This window comes from Solenopsis invicta, chromosome 3, assembly GCF_016802725.1.
Source record: "Solenopsis invicta isolate M01_SB chromosome 3, UNIL_Sinv_3.0, whole genome shotgun sequence".
NCBI classification, from domain to species: domain Eukaryota; kingdom Metazoa; phylum Arthropoda; class Insecta; order Hymenoptera; family Formicidae; genus Solenopsis; species Solenopsis invicta.
This window is the reverse complement of record NC_052666.1, coordinates 12,980,714-13,003,713: the sequence shown is the minus strand read 5'-3', so window position 1 is coordinate 13,003,713 and position 23,000 is coordinate 12,980,714. Positions and strand designations below refer to the sequence as shown.

Here is a 23,000-nt window from a genome sequence, read left to right as displayed (position 1 = left end):
ACCAAGGGAAGGTGAAAGTCGAATGAATTGAGACCAAAGAGAGTTTGGCAGACATTATGACAAAACCTTTACCTTTAGAAGCATTCGCATATCTAAGAGATAAAATAATGAATATAGAGTTTAGACAAAATTAGAGATTAATTTTACTTGATAACTAATTCTTGTTATGTTTCAGATAAAGACTGAATATAATAAAGTACCACGGATCGCTCGCACAAAGGGAGGGAGTATTGCGAAAGCCAGGCTTTGAACGAGCGATGCGCTCCCACCCCTAGAGATGGCAGCTACGGTGGCTCGTGTGCCGAGCGCCTCTCATGTCCGTGTCTCTGCGGCGGTGTGAGTGTGCGATCTGCTGTGTGTGTTTCATGAGAGAGTCTCAAGCTTGATTGAGTTAAGAGGAGTGATCCTAGTGAATCGAATAAAGAGTTTTGCAGAATTCGTGTCTTATTTATCTTAGCGTATCGCATCCTGTTTCTGGCGTATCATATTTACAACAATATGATTAACATTTGATTTTTTTTCAGATTTATTTAAAACCTATATGTCATTTTATGTAGAGTTGTACAATAATCAACTAGAGGCATTACGATATGCACATGAACTATTTAAAAATAATCCATATATTCTGCCAATTGACTGGTGCCAAGTATGGGCAAATAACTAAATATATTATTACCACATATCTAGTGATACGTATGTTGTAGAACATCCGATGATGACAGCAATAAAAATTGTCTACCGTGAAATCCAAAACTTCAGTATGTATAATATTTTATATTTATTTTATTCATATTATTTCATTTATATTTATTTAATGTTTTTATCCATGTACACCCAGCTCGTGTGCCGAGCGCCTCTCATGTTCGTGTCTCTGCGACGGTGTGAGTGTGCGATCTGCTGTGTGTGTTTCATGAGAGAGTCTCAAACGTGATTGAGTTAAGAAAAGTGATCCTAGTGAATCGAATAAAGTGTTTTGCAGAATTCGTGTCTTATTTATCTTAGCGTATCGCATCCTATTCCTGGCGTATCATATTTACAACAGGTTACGGGCCCTGTGCACGTGGCAACTGCGCAAGGAGCGAGACACGTAAACAACCGAACGAAAAAGTTTGTGAGACGCCGGTAAAGGGCATCAAAAAGAGATAAGAGTGATTAAAAGATTAGAGGGTGAGTAAATGACATCTCTCAATGCTGATGAGCGAATCGAGAGAAATCTCAGTTAATAAGAACGTTCAATATATATCAACATTCCTTGAGAAGTCCTGAAATTTTCATCCTGGTATAATGTCTTATGTCCGTCCTAAACTAAATAAATACCAAAAATTTTTTACAGGGAAGATAAAAATATAATGAAAGAAACGATACAAAATTTAAGTGATGAACTAGAAGAATTGAAAAACAATATGAATGGCGTAAAAATAACGAAAAAGAGTTGCAGATGCAAGAAAAAATGTGCGAATCGGTTATGTGGTTGCAAAAAAAAACGGCAAAAATATGTTCTGAAGCCTGCAAGTGCAGCATGGACTGCGCAAATAGAGTAAGTTATAAAAGATACGGATATCTGCAGTTCATTTTAAATTATTAAAAAACAATTTTTTTTATTGTAGATCAATCTACATGAACAAGATGGTACAAACTATGAGAACGAAGACGAGAGCAATAACAAAAACAACAAGAAAAAAGTAAGTAAAGATATAACAAAATATATTCAAATTTTCTAAAAATTATTTCAAAAAAAAATTTTTTTAATTGTTTTGTAATAAAAATTTGAACAATAAAAACAAAAATGTTATAATAAGAAAAAAACAATAACATATATGTTAACATATAAATTTTTTTACATGTAAACATGTTATTGTTTTTTAAAAAATCATTAAAAAAATTTTTATTATTTTACAGGAAGTAAACAATCCTGGCCCATCCAGTTACAATGGCCCAACTCTTCGACCTCGAAAAAAATAACTACCAATGTTTCTTCATTTATCATCTCGACATTACTCGACTCATTAAATTTTAGAAGAATAGTGCAGCTACACCGTGCAAGCAATCACCGAAAAAGTAACTTTTTCTCCATTAACTTTTCATATTATTTTGTTTAATTATATTTTATAAAGATTTTCAAATTGTTTAAATTTAACACTGGTATTCTTCTTCTACGATTAATTATTTTAAAAACTAGAATTTTAAAATACTGTTAATATTATTTCCAATTAAAATTTTAATTAAACAATTTGAAAATTTAGATACGTTGCCTTTATATGTTATCCATTTCAAATAACTTATATGTTATTATTATTATTACCTATTTATTATTTCAAATATTATTACTTGAATTCAAATTAAATTTAAATTAATGTTTAGAAAGTGATATTAAATTAAATTTTCTATTTTAAAAATTTGCATATTAGATCAATATCATCAAGATAAATAAAATTAATTAAAAAAAACACTTATTAAAAAAAAAAAATATTGCACACATCTGGGAGCGAACCCGGATCTTACGATTGTGAAGCAAGCACCTAACGCACGGAGCCAACTGCACTGGTTAGGAAAACAGTTACCGAGAAGGCTCATATGGTGCGCCGCGGTATGGCCAATTTTCACAAATTTATTATTTTGAAACTAAGGCCTATTCGATCAAACGCCGGGAGACGTAAACCTTTTTTTTGTTTTCAGAGTAACTAAAAAAATTGGAATCAAAATCCCAGGGTGACTCACCTGATCCTCCCCTTGTTAGCGTTATCCCTAGCGTTGCTCTGTAATATAATCTCATATGATAATGATATTAGTGTACTGTAGTGTTTGTTTGCACGTGTGCTTGTCTGTCGAGCTATTTTAATTTTGGATTCTTATCATCTTTTATTTCGTATGAAGTGTCTTGTCAACATCTTTTTCAGAGTTCTTTGCAACTCGCTACTGCTTCGTCTTTTAGTTTCGCTCTTGCTGTTGTGCGGTGCTTTTGGGGCAGCAGTTCGCGTAATAAGCAAAAAATCATGGATTACGGTCCTATTCGTCCTATTCTGGACTCGTTTCGAGAGATCGAGTTGGGCTTGGTGGACCCCTAGCCTGCTTTTCACGAGCTGCATTCGGTGCTGCGGCGCCTTTTGACCTTCGCTGCCCGTTGTGGAATTCGATTTCCCGTTCCCGCTGAACGTGCCGGGGTGCGTTTCCTGGAACATGATGTACCGTCCGTTCGTGGTCGCGCCGTGGTGTTTCTCCAGCGGCCTGTTGGTGACGACCTTGAACAGGACGATGGACTGGATTTCGGTCGGGGACGCGGTCAAAGTCACGGCCGTCTTTCAGGTCGCAACGCCGGCTTGGCTCCCGGTGATGGACCTCGTGGTCGTGGTGCGGGTTTGCTCGACGCTATGCTTCGTGACATCGCCGAAAGCCGGGTCCGACCCGTTCATGCTGAACTGTAGTGATGAAGAATCCATCCGTGCTCGATTGGACGTGTTTCTTAGTTTCAATGGGCGACCGGAACGTTTTTAGACCATTTTTTTTCATAATGCAGTGCAGTTATTTAGTTATTAGAATTTTATAGTGTTCTCGTTATTGTGTAAGGACTATTATATTACTGGATATAGTGATTAAGCTTAAGTGACTAATTAATCAGCGAACTTTTCAATGTGAGGGGATTTTTGCTATGTAGATTCCTCCTCATTAGTTTCTCTTTTTATTTTAATAGTCTATATAAGCTTTAAGTCGATTGACGTGTGTTAGGAGCTTTCTTTGCCCCATTTTTATTGTATAGTTAACATCGGAATTTTTTTCTAAAATTGTATACGGTCCGGTCCATAACGCGTCGTACTTTTTCGATCGTCCGCATCGGAACATCTCGTCGTATAATATTACTTTGTTGTCTATTTTAAAATTTATTTCCTTTGCCTTTTTATCCTGATATTCTTTCGCCTTCTGCTTCTCCTCCAAGTCTTTTTCGCGATCTGGTTTGTCGTACGTATTCTTTCTCTTAATTCTTTGGTGTAATTTTCATAGAAATACGTGAGTTTTAGAGGGATAGTTAGTGTTGACGGTAGGGTAGCTTGACGTCCGTAAATTAATTCAAATGGTGCGTACCCTGTATGAATCATATTAAATGCAAAAACTGCGTAAAGTATCCACTCGTACCAGTCCATCTGGTCTTCATTAATATAATAATATACTATATTCTATAAGAGTTCGGTGAGTACTTTCTAATGCTCCATTGCTCTCTGGATGAGACTGTCGTTCAAATCTTCTCGATTTTTAATAATTGACACACATTTTTAAATATTTCGCTGACAAAATCAGTTTCCTGATCTGTCAATATTTTCTCAGGTATTTCATGTTTAAGTACTATTTTTAGTATAAATTTTTTCGTGACAGTATTAGCCTTTTTATTCGGTATGGGTATCGCTTTATTAAATTTTGTTAAGCAATCTTGAAACGTTAATAAATATTTAGTGTTGTTGTCTGTCACAATTAGCGGTCCAACTATATCAAGGCCGCATTTTTCAAATGGGCGCTCCAACGTATCTATAATTATTAGAGGTGCCTTTTTTCTATTTTTTAATTTATTTTTTTGGCATAGTTCGCATTTAGAAATATATTTTTCAATGTCTGCGGTTATTCCTGGCCACGTATATCGCATTCGAATTCTCTTCAAGGTGCGATCTATTCTTTGATACCCTCCTATCGGTGCATCGTGGTACTCGTAAAAGATTTTCTTTCTCTCTTGTTCATTATCAATTTTTATTGGAGCGTTTGTATTCTATTTTTTTTCTCCTTCTTCTTCTCTCTCGTTTGTGGCGTTGACCGTGGCGATTACATTTCGGCTCAACGCGTCTGCGTTCGCGTTGGCCCTACCTAATTTGTGCAGTATGACAGTAATCGTATTCTTCTAATTATAATCTCCATCGGATTAATCGCGATCCAAGATCGTTTACGCTAAAAAACCAAGGTTAATGGTTTATGGTCTGTAATTATTTTAAATTTCGTTCCGTAAAAATATGGCTTAAAATGTTTCACGGCCCATACTATTGTTAATATTTACAGATGAATCTAAAACTTGTATCATTTCTCTCGCTGATATGCCAAGATGTTCATAAATTTGCTCGACAGTCTGCTCACATTTAGCTAAGAAGAAACAAGATAAAAATGGAAGAAAAAAAAATATAAACAATGTTAGTAAACACAATATAAATCATTGTCCAATGTTATGCAGACAAGAAATACAGGCATTACAGAATAAGCCAAAGATTAGTGGTAATCATATGTACAAGCACTGTCAGTAAAAAGTGTCATAGAAAGCTTCGAGACATCGATGAAATTATCACAACTTTTCTGCATTTGTTTAACTGGCTTCGGGAAAAGAATCCTATCTGACAAAGTCCATGTTAAATTGATAGTATCTCTCGAAACTTATTGTTGACGCTTTTCCGTAATGCTGATTAGTTCTCCCGCTGTGCTTACTTCGTGTGCTACTGTCATTGCGGAGATATTATGTGTATCAAGAGTTAATGTGCATCGCGCGCGTAGCGCGCGCCTGTCTTGTTAGTTTTCTTATAAAAACAATTATATATATATATATATATAATATATATATATATTGCGACGGTGCAACTTGCGTTCGTTGTCCATCACAAAGGCCGTATGGCCGGACCGCAAGGCGCGACACGGATGCTGCGTCTTTCCGGCTCGGGAGCAGACGCGGTTCCGTTGGCGTAACCGTTTTAGTGTGTGTGTTCGTCTCTGTGCTGTCCCTGCGTCCGCTGCTAACTTCACGTGAGCGATAGGCCCATCGAGGAGAGAGACGGTGACTGCGGGAAAAACACCTTGTACGGGTAAAACGTCTCGTCCACCCAAAGGTCGAGAAAGAAACTAGAATCCAGGAACGTCACCGAGGGATTTACGGAGCACTCCGAGACGCGGGGGCTCGCAGGTTGTACCGCTCACACTGTCCCTTCCGTTTACCACCGAACAAAAGACCCTGTTTGTCAGGAGTTAATTTTTCAGGAACGGCAGAGTTATGGTTCCGCAGGCGGAAGTTGCGCGAAGCTAACAGGCAAAAACGAAAACGAGGCGAGATCGAGAGTCGAGCAGAGGAGGCATTACGGGCCTGAGGCGGCGGCCAGCCGCTACCGGAGACGAGGCCGGCCGATATTAGTTCCCGGGAAAGCCGAGAATTGCCTGCCGAATTCGGGCCTCACGCGCTCACGTCAGAAGCGTAGAACGATAGAATAATGCGCGCACCGCCAGGATTTAGCCGCCTTATAACAGCCAATACAGAAGCGGCAGCGGCGATAAGTGGGGCGCGACACCGCAAGCCTCCCGCGGGATCGAGGATCGATGCTCACTTGTGCTGTGAGCGTGCCCCGAGCCGGAAACTGGTGCCGAAGATTCTACGGCCAACTCCCGGAGAAAACGCAGAGAGAGGTTCCGTGCCGCGCCAAAAGGTGAGACAAGCGTCACGAACGAATTGTAAAGTCACCGATTTCGCGATCGAAGGCGGGTGGCGTCGCGACTGACAGAATTAAGTGGAGTTCGCTCCGTAACTGTCTCGTATTCGCGTGCGATGTTGTAACGTCGTTAACGCATTCGTGGTCGCAGCCGCGACGTCGCTCACCCGATCCCGCCGCATTAACACAGTTTCTTTAGTTCCGGTATTCGCGCCTGTATCGCCACAGCCAAGCCGTCGTTGTATCATAAGTTCATGTAAGTGTGCGTGTGTGAGTCTTGTCTGATTTCGCGGGTTGAGCGTAGCTTGGTCACGGTAGTAGCAGTGAAAGAAATCACGAGAACCTTCGACTAGCGTGTGCACCTTCTCCCGTGACGATCACCTCGCCAAAGGGATTAAACGTTACGCTGGGGACTGTCCCGCGATGCCGTGCGAGTACTGAGTCGCCTCGAGTAACATTCCGCGAATTTGTGCCGCATTCCGCACGCGGGTGAACCGCATGCGAGGTCTTGTAGTCTACTAACCCAACAATTCGAAATACACGTTATTATTTTCTTTGTTAATTCTCGCTTCATTATTCTGCCATTCTCTTTCGCTCTCTCAATCACCACCTGCCCGCACTGACACCCCCCCACCGCGCCTCTACCGACTTAGTAGAAAGCTGCCGGACGGTCGTATCGCCCCGCTCACGGCAATTAGCGTTAACATAACTTTGAGAAATTATGTAAACCGAAAGAGAGGCACGCTCTCTCGTGCCTGGCGCCCAATTCCGTACGCTAAGAATTATTTGAGGAAGGGGAGAGGTCATGAGATTCGCCGTGAGCGGCCGACTGAATCTTGTGTCAGGTGCGTAAAACACCGTCACAATAAATATATATATATACATATATATAGTGACGTGGCAGTTTAACCTGCCTCGTCATTTCGTCCTCCACCTAAGCAAAACGCGCGGAGGCACATATGACCGGGTCGGGCAGTAAGCGAGAGAGCGAAATCTCCGGTGGGACGGCATAGCGTTTATTACTTTATTTATTCGCGGCTTATTTCCATGTAACATCGGGCGCCTCGGCCAACGTCGTCGAGGAAGCAACAGTAGCGAGGGATGCTGACCGTAGTGAGAGAAAGCGAAAACGAATCGTCCAAAACCGGCGCACTGGAAACTGCCAACAGAGAGGAGAACAAGGCAAGACGTGGCGACGAATGAACGCCACGCGAGAAAGGCTCACGCGAGGCGTCGAAGGTGGACAGGCTGGAGCAGACAAACGGCCAGCACAAGGGCCGTTAAATGCTGGCTGTCCATCCGGGAGCGACGAAGAATCGTTGCAGGAAAAGTTTGCAATCGCCGCCCGCGGAGACGCGTTACTACGCGGCCGTGACGTCACGGCTAGATAAGGGCGGTTGCTGATAGGCTGCGCCGCTAGGCGCAAAGATATCGCGCACCCTGTAAGAGATAGCGCCAATCGATCGCGATCCGCCCGGCTTTTGCGTGCGACCCGGCTTACGATAAGGACCAAGCGTTACTTTTGGCGAGCGAGCGAGATATCGGACGTGATATCGGCGAGGAGAATGTCTGACCCGGACGTGCGCTCTTCTGGCGATTCCCAGGACCAGAGGACAAGGAACAGCGAGGCGGTGCCGTTGAGGAGGGTTCCTGTAATTCGTGTAAAACCACGAATTGCCGGTGCCGACTCGCTCGTGTTCTGCGGTGGAGTCATTAGGTTAGTGTGTAAGTGCGTTCGCCGCGTGGCGATTAAATACACCTTTTTCGTGTTTGGCTGGCTCTCTACCTCAAACACGAGACCTTGTCGAGGCACCCAGCTGCCGGCTACCGCGTGTGCGTTAGCTGTCTCGTCGTAGAAGCTCGGGGATGACCGCAAAGCCCTCGCGCACGTGCGCGAGTCGTGTCACAGCCGTGATCACACGGCTGCCCAAGATATCAGTGCGTTGTCACACAGCGCGTTTTGGGATAGTTTTGTAGTTCGGTAGCAGCGACTGCGTTGTCGTCGGCGCGAATCTTTTATTGTGCAGCCTTTTTCTTTAAGTTAATTAGTTCGTCTTAGCAAAGGCTTGGCTGTCGTGTTCTCGCCGCGCCGTTTAGAACGCGGGCGATTGGCTGTCGTGTTCCGCGCGTGACCGGGCACCGTAGTCTTTGCAGTAATTGTTGTAGAAATTAAGGTAATTCTATCGTTCCGCTTATTTTTTCCGCCAACTCATCTCTTTCGGTTTTTTTCTACATTGGCTTATTTTTTTTCTGCTGTACGCCGTTTTTATTATGCGCTACAATACATGTTATCTCTACTTGTTAAATTGGCTTAACTTTGCTTAATTTCTCGCCGTCTCTTCCCGTAAAAGAGCCGCTTCGTCCCTGTCTCCGCTAACCCGTCCTTCTACCGGTTAGAGGAGCTAGCTGGCCGCGTGCGAGCGACGATTTCGCGTTTTGTGTGACGAGTTATCGCGTGATACGAATTGGCGTTTAGCGTAGAAAAGTGAACCCGGCGACGCGACCGGTGTAATCGCGTCTGGCGCCCAATTTCGCGATTCGGTTGGAATATAGCTATCGGAATTCTCGTCGCTCTCGCGCGCGCTTCGTGTAGCGTCTCCGCTACCTTGTTTGATCGCGTATTTCGCCGTTGCTCTCCGGCGTCGGAAAAGTACGTGACAAAATTTGGCGCCCAACGTGGGGCGCGCCAGTAGGAATTTCTCTTTTACGGTCTCTGCGAGACACGGACGTAGCAGTTGAGAATTTTTTTTTGCGTGGATTAGCTGCGGAGACACGGGCCGGCGAGGAATTCTGCATTGAGTGAGAGATAATTTTTGTTGTTTTTTTTTTTTTAGTAAGTGTTGTGTGCGTCCTGTATGAGTTTTTGCACTTTCCTGTTCTCGCTGGAATTTTGATAACTCACTGCAAACCATTTTCCGCTTTCAATGATTTGACGCGGCTAACCCTTGAATAGCGCGTGGTCGACACCCATCGTGATGATCAAGAAACCGAACAACACGTATCGCTTTTGCTTAAACTTTCGCCGGTTAAATGAGGTATCGAAAAAAGACGCGTATCCCCTGCCGTACATGAATACGATTTTGGATAAACTTCGGCCAGCCGGTTACATTTCTACCATCGACCTTAGCCAGGCTTACTTGCAGATCCCGTTAGAGAAAGGTAGTAAAGAATACACCGCGTTTACGGTACCGGGCAAAGGACTCTTTCAATTTACGCGGATGCCGTATGGCCTAACGGGAGCGTCCGCAACGTTTCAAAGGCTTCTAGATCGTTTGATAGGTCCGGAGATGGAACCGCATGCATTCGCGTACCTCGATGATATCGTTGTTGTGACACGGACTTTCGAGGAACATCTTGCGTGGTTGGGCAAAGTATTCGCGCGTATTAGAGACGCGGGGCTCACGATCAACCCGGAGAAAAGTAAATTCTGTCGATCCCAAGTGAAATATCTTGGTTTTCTCGTGCAAAAGGAAGGGTTGACGGTCGATCCAGAAAAGACCACCGCTATCGTGCAGTACCCTCCGCCGCGAAACGTTAAACAACTGCGTCGGTTCATCGGAATGGCGTCCTGGTATAGACGATTTATACCGCAATGCGCGACGCGAATGGAACCGCTTACGAGTCTTCTGAAGAAGAATAGCTCTTGGGTGTAGGGGGAGACTCAAAAGCTTGCTTTTGAGTCAATTAAATTTTGTTTGACCACCCCACCAACGCTATCGTGTCCGGACTTTGATTTACCATTTTTACTGCAAACCGATGCAAGTTCCGTAGGGTTAGGCGCGGTGTTAGCGCAGAAAAATAGGGACGCGGAACATGTAATTGCCTACGCAAGCCGCGCATTACCGGAACCGGAAAGAAAGTATTCCACCACGGAGTTGGAATGTCTGGCTATCGTGTGGGCGGTCAAAAAGTTTCGTCCCTATCTAGAAGGATATCGGTTTACAATTATAACGGACCATAGTAGCCTCCGGTGGCTACACAATTTAAAAAACCCGACTGGTCGTCTAGCGCGGTGGGCACTCGAACTCCTCGAGTATGATTACGTGATAGAGCATAGAAAAGGTGCAATGCACGTGCCGGATGCACTTTCAAGATTGTACGAAGGCGAGGAAACAGATTTTTGCGCTGCGGTCGTGACGAATGACGCGTGGTATAACTCGAAGGTCGAGGACATAGCACGCCACCCGCGACGTTACCCGGAATGGCGAATGTTTAACGGCGAGATGTATTTTAGAAAGTCGCGCTTGATGGCGGAGATCGTGGAGAATCGCGATAGGTGGAAGCGCGTGTTGCCGAGAGAGGCGCGCCGTGCGGTAATTAGGGAGAATCACGATCCCCCGCATGCCGGTCATTTGGGGGTCGAGAAGACCTATCAGCGTATCGCGACGAGATACCACTGGCCGCGCATGCTAAGGGATATCGCGAATTACGTTAAACATTGCGGCGTATGTCAGAGAGTAAAGGTGGAACAAGACGTACCGGCCGGATTGATGGGGCAGCGCGTAATAGAGTCGCCGTGGACGGTGATTGCCGCGGACATTATGGGATCGTTGCCGACGAGTAAGTCCGGTCACGCATACTTACTCGTAATGCAGGACTTGTTTACGAAGTGGATAGAGTGCTATCCACTTCGTAAGGCTACCGGTCGGCGGATTAGAGAGGCGATTGAGGAGATGGTGATTTTTCGTTGGGGCGCGCCGCGTGTATTGCTGACGGACAACGGAACGGAGTTCCTGAATAGAGACTTGCGCGCGATGTCGGAGCAGTATGGTATATATCATACGACGGTACCACCTTATCACCCGCAGGCAAACCCGGTGGAGCGGGTAAATCGCGTCCTAAAGACGATGATCACGGCGTTTGTAGAGCGAGATCACCGCGAGTGGGACGCCTGCATTAACGAGTTTCGATTCGCATACAATTCCGCACACCATACGTCTCTACAAACTACCCCCGCCTTTCTTAATTACGGCCGAGAACCGCTACCGGTCGGCTTCCATCGCGAACAGGACGACGTCGATGTCGAGATAGAGGAAGCGAACCCCGTTGAGTGGCGCAAACATATGGGGAAGATGGGCGCGTTACGGGAGTGGGTCGCGGAAAACTTGGAAGCCGCGCAAGAGCGGCAATCTAAGTATTATAATCGGCACAGGCGCGAAGTCACATTTAACGTAAGCGAACAGGTGCTCAAAAGGTACCACGTGTTATCGGCCGGCGCACAACACTTCTCAGCGAAGCTGGCCAAGAAGTTCCATGGCCCGTTCATTATTCGAAGAATTCTCTCACCAGTAGTCTACGAGTTGGCTGATCTAACGGGTGGGAGTGTTGGCAAGGTCCACGTGAAGGACCTCAAGCAATATCATGAGCCTTTGGATGCCTAGGGGGATGGACGCGCAGGCGGACGCGGACTTCGAGTGGCGGTGGGCCCAGCTGTTTGAATGGATCTCCCACCATCACCCGAGATTTTGGGGGGACCTGGCCCGTTATTTGGAGGAGCGCAGGCGGCGTCCGACGCCGCGTGGTATCGTGGTACGGCAACTGCTGCCACCACGCGATATCGGTGTCCAGGTCGTGCCCCAGCGGCGCGACGTGGGACTGCAGGTGGGCCCACGCCAAAGGGATATCGGCCTGCAAGCGGAACCGAGCCGGAGGGACGTCGGCACCAGCACCGACCCTTACCGGCGCAACGCCTGCAAGTGCGCCTGTGCGGCTGCGGGGGAGTCGGCCCGACCGTCGGGAGGTCACGCGCCCGGCGCCGCGGAGTCCGGACGCCGAACGGAGGAACGCCGAGGCGCATCGGAGGGCGCCGAGTCCAGACCGGGAGAGGTGCTGGAACTGCGACGCCCTCGACCATTTTGCGTGGCGGTGCACGAGACCGCGGGGTCGCCGCTATTGCTTCCGGTGCGGACGTCCGGGGACCGGCGTCAACGAGTGTCCCCGCTGCCGCGAGGGGTGGCTGACCCAGAGCCCAATACGGCCGGACGGGAGCCACGACGGGCAGGAAGCGCCCCGGTATAGCGGAGGAGTCCCGGGGGAGCCCAAGCGGAGGACTCCGTAGGTTATCGGATCCAAGGCGCCTGACTCATCGTTTGTTTTTTTTTGTGTTTCGGGGAAAGCCAGGCCGACTCCTCCCATTCGCTTGTCGCGGCTATCGGCCGCCCGTACCCAAGTGGGTGTTATTTTTTTTGTTTTGTTTTTCTTGTTTGTTCCTGTTTTTTTTTCGTTGATTGGCTAGGGGCTCGTTAATAAACGCATCTGTTGCTTACGTACTGTCTTTGGTTTTGGTATACACGCGGCCTACTCCGTCTCCGTTTTTCCTATCCCATCCGATCGCCGACGCGAGAGCGCACGCTGGACTTGGGAGCGCGTTGGAGCCAATCGTCCGGGACCGGAAACGGCGGGACCGCGAGATGGAAGAGCGAATAGCCGGGGGATGACCAGGTCTCCCCGGCCGCGTCCTAACAGTTACGATTTTTTTTTGTTTGGTATGGTCGTCTGGACCGTTTTGGTTGGTTAACAATTCTCTTTTTTTTTGCAAACCGGTCTTTATTTTTGTGTTGTGCCGTCTGATTTTTTTTTGGTGATATCGCAGTCGACAGACTGGAGATTTCGGTCGCTCTGAGGAGCCTTCCACGGTAGGTCGTCGTGGCTGCAGAAGGGCATCTGGACCGGCACGGTCCCGCTTGGCATGGGGGGGTTGTGACGTGGCAGTTTTAGCTGCCTCGCCACTCCGCCTTCCGCCTAAGCGTCGCGCAAGGAGGCGCGTATGACCGGGTCGGGCACTCATCGAGAGAACGAAATCTCCGGCGAAATTGCGTTGCGTGGTATTTTATTTAATCAGTCGCGGCTTCTTTTATGTAACCGCGGGCACCTCGACAAACGCCGCCGAAGGACCAGCAGCGGCGAGGGAGACGGCCAGCGACCGGGAGAGGAGAGGGCGATTGTCCAGGGCCGGCGCACCGGAAAAGCCGACGGAGAGGAGGAGATAAGACGTGGCGACAGCTAAGCGTCACGCAAGGGAGGCTCGCGAGTGACACAGCTGATGGACAGGCTGGGGCGGACGAACGGCCAGGACGAGGGCCGTCGAATGCCGGCTGTCCATCAAGGAGAGTAGCGGCGAAGAGTCGTCGCTGGGAGAATTCTGCTGCGGTCGTCCGCAGGGACGACGAGAACAACGAGGCTGTCGGATGCCGACGGGGATCGCACGACACCTGTAGTGGGATTCTCTAACTCGTTATGTTGTCGTTATGTGTTCATAACGTCAATTGACGGTTCGTTATATAACGCTATAACGCTATAACGCTATAACGACACATGCAATTCTGTATGCGATTGGTAACGAATATTTTCGCTATTCGTAACGAAAAACGTCGTTATGTGTCGCTATCATAACCCATGGTTCGGTACCCCTCGGTAGCGCGTAACGACGACGTAAAGATAGTAGATTGGAGGTTAGAAGCATCCGAAGTGGTAAAAGTGTGTGCAGTTTTGAAATGGCCCTTGAGTATTTGGCATGGGAACTGGCATTAGTGCAGGAAAGATTGCGTCTACTAGAAAGGCGTATGGAAAGAAGGCGGCTGAGAGATGCTCAGAACCCTTTTCATCTTCCACGAGATGAATTTATTAACTATTTTCGCCTTACTTCAAAAATTGTAATCGACATTTCAAATGCATTAAGGGTTGATTTACAAAATGAACGACTTACCGGCTTAGCACCAGAAATCAAGGTAACATCGGAACAATACCATTACAATAATTTATAATATTTATTACAGGTTTACTACATTTATAAACATTTATTATAGATATTGATTGCCATACAATTTTACGCTCAAGGCAGCTATCAAAAAAGTGTCGGCAATCAATCTCAATGGAATGTTAGCCAACCAACAACAAGTCGTTGCATTCATGTTGTGACTGAAGCGATCAATCGGCGCTTGCTACGTAGATGGGTGAAATTCTCGATGACCGAAGAAGATCGAGCCCAAGCGCGTGCAAAATTTTCCGCTGCTGCGTATCCATTTGAAGGAGCTATCGGTGCTATAGACTGTACCTTTATTCATATTATAGCCCCACATGAAAATGAAGAAGCGTTCATTAATCATCATGGTCGTCATTCTTTGAATGTCCAAGCGGTAAGTATAACACTTAGCAATTAAGCATTATACAGGGTGTTCATTTGAAAACTTTCCAGCTGATTATGTCGAAAAATATGAAAGATACAAAACAAGTTAAAACACTTCATGATTTCGAGGGAGAAAGAGAACGGCACTCTCAATTTTTTATTTGGAGAGCGTTTTCAACGTAATTTGAAGGTCAAATTTGTTTTTTTTTAATGAAAATGTATATTTTTTTATTACAGGATCTTATTCTACGTAAAAAAAAAACAAGTAGTTTTTGTAGAAAAAATTTTTTTGTTTGATCACTATTTTAGGAGATATAAAAGAAAATAGCAAAGCATAGTTACTGCATAAAATTGTGTCATTTATTATAACAAATGTTCAAAATGTTCTCCGTTGTTTCCAAATGTCCAAAATGTTCGTTTAGAATTCCAAAACCATCTTTATTATTGTTTAGAAAACAACGGAGAACATTTTAAACATTTGTTTTACGTAGGATAAGATTCTGTAATAAAAAATATACATTTCCATAAAAAAAAATAAATTTAACCTTCAATTTACATTGATAACGCCCTCCAAATAAAAAATTGAGAGTGCCGTTCTCTTTCCCCTTCAAAATCATAGAAAAAGTGTTTTAATTTTTTATTGTATCTTTTATACTTTTCGACATAATCAGCTGGAAAGTTTTCAAATGAACACCCTGTATATAATATGCATTTACTGCAAAACTTTTGAAATGTAACATTATCTACTTGTGCTTTCAGATTGTTGGATTCGGATATGAAGTTGCTCAACATTAATGCGAGATACCCAGGTGCACGAAACGACGCATACATCTGGAGCACATCACCAATTCGTCGAGTAATGGAATTCCATTACAATCGGGGAGAACGCAAAACTTGGCTGATCGGTAAGTCTCATTTAAATAAGGACTTTGAAAGATTTTGCAGCATAAAGTATATATAATACAGTAACAAATGAGATCTCATATATTTTTATAAAATACTGAATAGTGCGTGTGAAGGCTATACGCCTAAATTGGTGCCTTGCCCGTCCATCATACACGAATATATTTAACTTAATAAATAAACTTTTAATTTTTAATTATTACTGAATCCTGTGAACAATTAAGATTGCAAATTGTTTTAACTTTTATCTATTTCTTCTGTTCAGCGTATTCTTAACAATATTAATATTTTTTTATCAGGCGATGCTGGATACCCTTTAGAACCGTGGCTCATGACACCCTCGGCCAATTTTCCTGAAGACACACGACAATTCCAATATACGCAGCAGCTTTTTAAAGCAAGAAATGTTGTTGAACGTTTCTTTGGTGTTTTGAAACATGTATGGAGATGTTGTTCTTATCAACGAGTGCTAATGTATAAACCAGCATTTGCTGCTAAAATAGTTAATGCATGTGCAGTATTGCATAATATAAGAATTCAATACCGTTTACATTTTGAAGAATTTGAAGTACCAATAATTGCTAATAATCCTCAAAATGAAAATGCTATTGACATTAATGAAGATGTAGCTCGAAGAGGGCCACGAGCTTTGGCTCAAAGAATTCAACGCCAAATAATGAGAGAAAGATTTCCCAATTATCGTGATGCGGAAGATGAAGAGCGTGGTGAAGATAATTAAACGTGTTTGTTTGCTTTATTAAGTGGCATTTTAAATAAGAATATTAATTTTGATCAGTTTTTGCAGCTATATAAATTTTTGTGACTTAGATTAAATGAGTTTCATTACCTGAATTTAACTGTAATATATATCCCAATTGGCACACAGATTCAAAAAGAATTACAAAAGAATTCAGACTTATGTCATCAATTTAGTGTTTATTTTGAGATGCAGAAAGAATTCTTTTTTTTTAATGAATTTTGAATGATAGCATAAGCCTGAATTCTTTTTGAATTCTCTGTGTCGACTAGGTGTAATATGTACGTGTATATTGTACGCGTGTGTATAAGGGATAACAATTTTAAAAAAATCATATAGAAAAACTTGTTAGTTTTATTTTATTTAAATTAACATCTTTCAGCAAACAGGACAAATATTTTATTGTTCTTAAACTAAAAACGTTGTCTTTAAACTTTGAATATAATAAGGAAATAAACTACATATATATATATGAAAGAATAAGGTTCAAAAAATAATAAAATACGGACATTAAAGATCAGACTTATTTTTCAAAATTTCAACACAATTTTTTACTACTATCATTAATTCGGAATATGTTTTTTCTCTACTATTTTCTGCTTCTATGAAAGCACGCAGACAATCATTTCGATCCTTTTCATTGTCTGCAATTTGTTGCATTGCTTTAGCAAACATCTGTAAAAAAAAATTTTTCAAGAACGTTGTATAATAATAACGCGTATTTTTAAATTACATTTTAAAAATTTCAGATAGATCTTACCTCCATACATGAAATTTGGCGCTCAGCTAGAGTTGCAAAATCTTCTCTGGCATTCTGCAGCTGTGTGCCCAACCGTTCAGTGTCTTAAAAATAAAGAGAACATTGCCTGTTACATATAATCTGAGTTCTCGTAGGTTGTAACAAAAATATGTAATTATGTATAGCAATATTAACTTCGTCTTGTATTTTGCGGCGCTCTTCGTTTTTTACTAGAACCCTGCGTAACAGTAATGAGCGATTGTGGTATATCTTCGTTAATTGGAAAACCCGACAGCGATTCTGTTGTTTCGCAATGGTGTGGCTGTTTTGCAGTTTCCACATTTTTAATTTGTGAATCAGTCTGAATAATATTAAGAGTTGACCCTTCTCCCAAAGGTTCTCCAGTAGCATCTAGCACTTCAATGAAATAAAATTGTATAAGCAATTAATGTTGTATTTATTCATTTCCAAAGCAATACTTAATTAACACATTCATAATTCATCATGATATTGGATCATTAAGTATGAAACTTTACACATATACATAGATATATATGTATATGTGTAAAATTTAATTCAAATTTAATGACCCAATATATGCAGTGTATAAAAAAATATGTACTAACCAATACAATTTACATCATGCTCCATAATAACATCATTTATGTTGTCTCGTATAGTTAAAGGTTCAGGAATAATATTTAAAATTTCGTCGTCTCCCGCAGTAAGCAAATTCATTGCTTCCGCCTAAAATCAATGTTTAAAAAACAAATAATGTATTATAAGCATGTACTCATTATTTTCACTTATTATTTTCATATACATCAGAAACAAAATAATTTTTTAAAATTTAACAAAATACGTTTTATGTTAATAAAATTGTTACAGTTATAGTTATAAAATTTTTTATTACCTGTTCCTCTGGAAATGAATCGGGACATTGTACGCCCTCCACATAATCAAGACCCATTAGACCCAAAATCTTTTTCTCTCGTTTCGTCAATTTGTCAGGAGCACCACCAACATTCCCTGTTACACTTCGATTAGCACGAATTTTTGCAATCTTTTGGGAAACTGCAGTTTTATTATCTCGCCATGTCTGAAATTACTAAAGCACTACAGTTACATGTTACACATAATATTTTAAGGCCGATATTCATAGTCGATTCTTATATTTAAGACCGTCTTAAGGACCATCTTGACATGCCATCAACCAATCACAAAGCCGTATTAGCATTTTAAGATATTACTTAATACGCCTTAAAATAGAACTCGACTGTGAATACCGGCCCAAGTATTATATTTTTATTAATTCACTCACTGATTTCCATGACTTTACATCTTTAGTCTTTCCATTTTTTCCTATACTATTTAATTGAGTGACTAATTGCTCCCATGACCCTCTTAAATCGGTGTTCCCATGTAGGCTCTGAAACTTGCCTGTTGCAACGTGTGGATGTTGCACAAAATAGTCCACCATGTAGTCTATTTGTGCTGATGTTGCTTTCGCCTGCCTCTTCGCCTTAGTCCCTGCTTCTTTATTTCTTCGGAAAATATAATAAACTTGAATAAAGCAATTTTGCTCGATATAAGAGTATACATAACCTAATACTAGAAACATATATAACCTAATTAGTACTTGAATAACCCATACATTATTTATATTTGCATAAGATAGTATAAGCAACATTTTTTATGTCGTCTATAAAAGTCGATCTATATCGTCAATTAGTACACATATATTACATTATTATACTTATAATTATTTCTTTTATTAACACTTTGTAATACAAAATACTTACTGCAATACAGAAGTCATTGCGCTTGAATCACTGCAATAAAATTTCACGTGCGTAATTGTTCTAAGCACTTTTTAAAGTCTTTCCGAGATCTCGGACGGAGAAAGAATGGATCATTCGCATTGAAACAATTTACCTTACTGACTAACGCGATTGGTCAGTTCTCTCTTTGTCCAAGATTTCGGGGAGTAATGGGTATTCCCCAAGGTAAATTACTAGAATGCTGCTATATACAAAATACCAACCTACGAATTCTCCCCCAAAATCTGATACATATACGTCACTTCCTCTTTACTTTCACGCTAACGATAACGTTAAATAACGACACTTCGTTATCATGTTCTGTAACGTCAGAGTATCGCTATTTTGAGTTACGGAATTGCACTGTCGGTATCGGTTTCTCGTTACACATGACGAAAGTCGGTATCGTTATCGTAACGTCGTGTGTTGTTATAATTATAACGAGTTAGAGAATCCCACTACTGCGGAGACCCGACACTGCGCTGCCGTGACGTCACGGCTAGATAAGGGCGGCCGCTGATAGGCCGCGCCGCTAGGCGCAAGGATATCGCGCACCCTGTGGGAGGAGTAGCGATCGCGCATCGAGCGCGCATCGAGCGCGATCCTCTCGGCTTTTGCGTGCGACCCGTTCGACTGCGTGCGTGTGCGGAAAAGAGCGAGCGAGTGCGGAAAAGAGCGAGCGAGTGCGAGCTATCGGTCGGCTATCGGCGTGTCCGCTATCGTAAGGAGTGCCCGGCCTTGGCGAGCGTCGTCGGAGCGAGTTGAGGACACCCGAGGACCCGGAGGAGGACCGTGCGGAAGTCGAGGTGACCCACTAACCATCGTGTAAAGCCACGAGCTGTCGGTGTCGACCGGCTCGCGTTCTGAGGTGGAGCCATTAGATTCGTGTGCGAGTGCGTCCGCCGCGTGGCGATTGAACGCACCTTGCTTCTTGGTGTTTGGCTGGCTCTCCACCTCAAGCGCGAGATCTCGTCAGGGCATCCAGCTGTCGGCTGCCGCGTGTGTTTTACCTGTCCCGCCGTGGAGGTTCGCGAACGACCGGCTTCCCGGGAAGCCGCAAAGCCCTCACGCACGTGCGCGAGTCGTATCTCGGCCGTGATCGCGCGGCCGCTCGGGCTATCGGTACGTTGTTACAGCGTGCGTGTTGTATTAATGTTGTAGCGCAGTTCCGGCGATTGCGTTGTCGCCGGCGCGGATTTTACTGTACACTTTTGTCGTGGAATTACGTGGCTCGCCTTAGCGGAGGCTCTGCGTTCGCGTTCTCGCCGCGCCGGTCAGAGCGCGCGTGATTGGTTGTCGCGCCTCGCGCAGGACCAGTCATCGTGATCGGCGCGTGTCGCGTAATTATGGTCCGAGTCGAGATAATTACCGCGTCCGGCTTCCTAATTTCTGTTGTCAACTCCTTACCTCGTTGTTTTTGTTTACTACGCTAACCGTTTTTTTTTTCTTATTTGATTGTATACCATCGCTATTATTCACTGCAATACATGTGTTCTCTCTCTGTTATATCGGCCTGACTTTGCTTGATTTCTCGCCTATCCGTCGTCTCCCGTAAGAGAGCCGCTTCGTCCCTGTCTCCGCTAACCCGCCCCTCTACCGGTTAGAGGAGCTAGCTGGCCGCGTGCGAGCGACGATTTCGCGTTTTGTGTGACGAGTTATCGCGTGATACGAATTGGCGTTTAGCGTAGAAAAGTGAACCCGGCGACGCGACCGGTGTAATCGCGTCTGGCGCCCAATTTCGCGAGTCGGAATATAGCTATCGGAATTCTCGTCGCTCTCGCGCGCGCTTCGTGTAGCGTCTCCGCTACCTTGTTTGATCGCGTATTTCGCCGTTGCTCTCCGGCGTCGGAAAAGTACGTGACAATATATACAGCATTATAGAATGTATCTCAGTATGTGAAAATAAGTCTTGAAGAACACCGATCAGTATTTCTAGAAATATTCAGATTGATTTTAAAATATTTTTAAAGATATAGATAGGTGAACCCGGGGGTTGAGCTACCTAGCGGGCGCGTCTCCGGGTGGCGGATAGGAGAGCGGCCGGAGGGGCCCGAGTCCCCCGGGGATAAAATCCTGTGTGGGAGTAGGGTACCTCCGGTCAGTGGCGGCTATAACTGGTCTCCCAGGTGTAAAACCCTGCGTGGGGTCAGGAAGGCCGCTACCGCGGACCAGTTCCCTAAGCCAAGCTGTAAGCTATCGTGGCGATGGCTGCGTGGCACTGAAGGAGCAGTGTCTTGAACGATGCCTCTGGGGCACCAGGCGACACCCCAGAGTAATAGCCTTACCTACGCATGCGGGGCTCTGTGTGGGCGGACCTTTTATTCCCTTGCTACTCGTGGGACCAAAATGGAATTGAACACTCTCAAAGATGCAATGAAGGAGATGGAGGGCTCGCAGTGCGGGACCTCCAGCGCGGAGGCGGCGGAGGGGGTTGCGGACGGGGCTCATCTGGGCTCTGGAGGCGCCACCGCCGTCGGCTCCGGCACACAGGCGGAGGCGGTGGGTGCGGATGGGGCTCGTCCGGGCTCCAAAAGCGCCACCGTCTTAGAGAAAAGCTCCGCGCGAGCGGCGGGCTCTCTTGGCAAGAGGAACCGCTCTAGTGCGGAGAAAAGAAGGGCCAAACGGGAACGAGAAAGGTCTCAGTGCGGGACCTCCTCGGGCACCGTGACCCCCCTAGTAGCAACGCCGAGGGAGAGGGAAGGGCACGCCGGCGGTAAACGCCGGAAGGGCTCCACAGACACTCCCCCTTCGGAGGAAGGACCCGCTAAGAAGCATAGGGCTCAACATACTGGGACCTACGCCGAGGCGGCGGACCCTTTAACAAGGGTTATCATCCCCGAGGGTTATCCCGAGGAGGAAATTACTGCTGAGCGGTTGACTCTTTTGAAGCTGGCCGTCAGCAGGGCAATCAGTGGGATCCGGGAAGGACCCATTCCATGCTTCCGCCGTACCTTCCTTAGAGGAGGGGCCGCGGTAGTTTTAGGCAGGGATGAGGCGTCCCTAGTCTGGCTCGCTGAGCAGATGAGGAGCATCTCTCCCTGGGAAAACGCCAAGCTCAAGGTGGTGGGCCCGGAGGTGCTTCAAAGGCAGCACAGGGCCGTGGTCTGGGTCCCGGGGGCTCCCGATGAACCGGCCGCGGTCCTAGAGCGGCTGGAGAGGCAGAATCCTGGGCTCAGCACCGGGAGCTGGAAAATCATGGCTGAGAACGTAGGGGCTACCAGGGATGGTAGGAACCTGATTCTCAGGATTCCAGAGTCCAGCGTCCTCAAGCTGAAGGCGCTGGACTTCAAGCCCTACCTTGGGCTCGACCAAGTCACCTTCAAGGTGAGCGGGGCCCAAGGTGGGGATAGGGAGGGCGAGAAGGGGCCCCCTATGGACGAATCGTAAAGTTCGATCGTCCCGGGGTGACCTTTACTCAAATCAACTTGCACCATAGCAAAGGGGCCTCGGCGATTATGTCGAGGAAACAAGCTGCGGCGCACACAGCCATCTCACTGATACAAGAGCCTTGGCTTGTCCGGGGCCGTATCAGTGGCGTGGCAGCATGCGGGAGGTTATTTAAGCCTCTAACAGCCGAAAAGCCCAGAGCCTGCGTAGTGGTGAAGGGCGTTGACGCTCGACTAATCCCGCATTTATGTTCCAGAGATGTGGTGGCGGTCGAGCTCGATGTCGCCGATTCCCTGGGAAGCAGGAGGAGGGTGGTGGTGTGCTCCGCGTATTTTCCCCATGACGAGAGGCCCCCACCGCCGCCGGAATCGGTGACCAGACTGGTAGAGTACTGCCAGAGTGAGCGGCTTCCCCTGATGGGTTGCGATGCTAACTCGCACCACACGGTCTGGGGTAGCACGGATACCAACGATAGAGGTAGGAGGCTGTTGGAATTTCTAGCGTCGACGGACCTGGAGATTCTCAACAGAGGTAACGAGCCCACCTTTTGCACGGCGGTGAGGAAAGAGGTTCTCGACCTTACTGTCTGTTCTAGGTGTATATCGAGGGACGTGGTCGGGTGGAGGGTCTCGCGTGAACCTTCACTGTCAGACCATAGGCAAATCACCTTCAAGCTGGCCTGGGCTAGAGGTGTAGTGACGACGTTCAGGGACCCCGAAAGGACCGATTGGGACTCCTATCGGGCGGACCTGAAATGCCATCTCGAGGGCTTCCCAAGGAGGCACGGGACCGAGGAGGAACTGGAGCTCTGCGTGGATCATCTGCAGAGGGC

The 23,000-nt window shown here is 45.3% G+C and overlaps 2 protein-coding genes across 2 annotated transcripts; one reads left to right on the top strand and one right to left on the bottom strand.

Moving 5' to 3' along the window:
• The first annotated feature begins 13,752 nt into the window (after positions 1-13,752).
• LOC105198156 (putative nuclease HARBI1) lies at positions 13,753-16,248 on the top strand. Its single transcript, XM_026135556.2, has 4 exons — positions 13,753-14,164; positions 14,243-14,573; positions 15,324-15,467; positions 15,765-16,248. The coding sequence occupies exons 1-4, from the start codon at positions 13,931-13,933 to the stop codon at positions 16,202-16,204; spliced, it is 1,149 nt and encodes a 382-aa protein (XP_025991341.2). The 5' UTR covers positions 13,753-13,930; the 3' UTR covers positions 16,205-16,248.
• A 316-nt stretch (positions 16,249-16,564) lies between these two features.
• On the bottom strand, positions 16,565-19,242 carry LOC120356815. Its single transcript, XM_039446888.1, has 5 exons — positions 17,875-19,242; positions 17,588-17,708; positions 17,157-17,378; positions 16,983-17,065; positions 16,565-16,897 (listed from the first exon to the last, which is right to left on the bottom strand). The coding sequence occupies exons 1-5, from the start codon at positions 17,929-17,931 to the stop codon at positions 16,733-16,735; spliced, it is 648 nt and encodes a 215-aa protein (XP_039302822.1). The 5' UTR covers positions 17,932-19,242; the 3' UTR covers positions 16,565-16,732.
• Positions 19,243-23,000: the final 3,758 nt, after the last annotated feature.

Excerpts from the sequence above, each read along its gene's own strand:
- LOC105198156 (XM_026135556.2), top strand. The coding sequence starts at position 13,931 with ATGGCCCTTGAGTATTTGGCATGGGAACTGGCATTAGTGCAGGAAAGA. Across the intron at positions 14,165-14,242 it reads GCTTAGCACCAGAAATCAAG|ATATTGATTGCCATACAATT; the intron begins GTAACATCGGAA and ends CATTTATTATAG. Across the intron at positions 15,468-15,764 it reads ACGCAAAACTTGGCTGATCG|GCGATGCTGGATACCCTTTA; the intron begins GTAAGTCTCATT and ends TTTTTTTATCAG.
- LOC120356815 (XM_039446888.1), bottom strand. The coding sequence starts at position 17,931 with ATGGGTCTTGATTATGTGGAGGGCGTACAATGTCCCGATTCATTTCCA. Across the intron at positions 17,379-17,587 it reads GCATGATGTAAATTGTATTG|TGCTAGATGCTACTGGAGAA; the intron begins GTTAGTACATAT and ends ATTTCATTGAAG. Across the intron at positions 17,066-17,156 it reads GCCGCAAAATACAAGACGAA|ACACTGAACGGTTGGGCACA; the intron begins GTTAATATTGCT and ends TTTATTTTTAAG.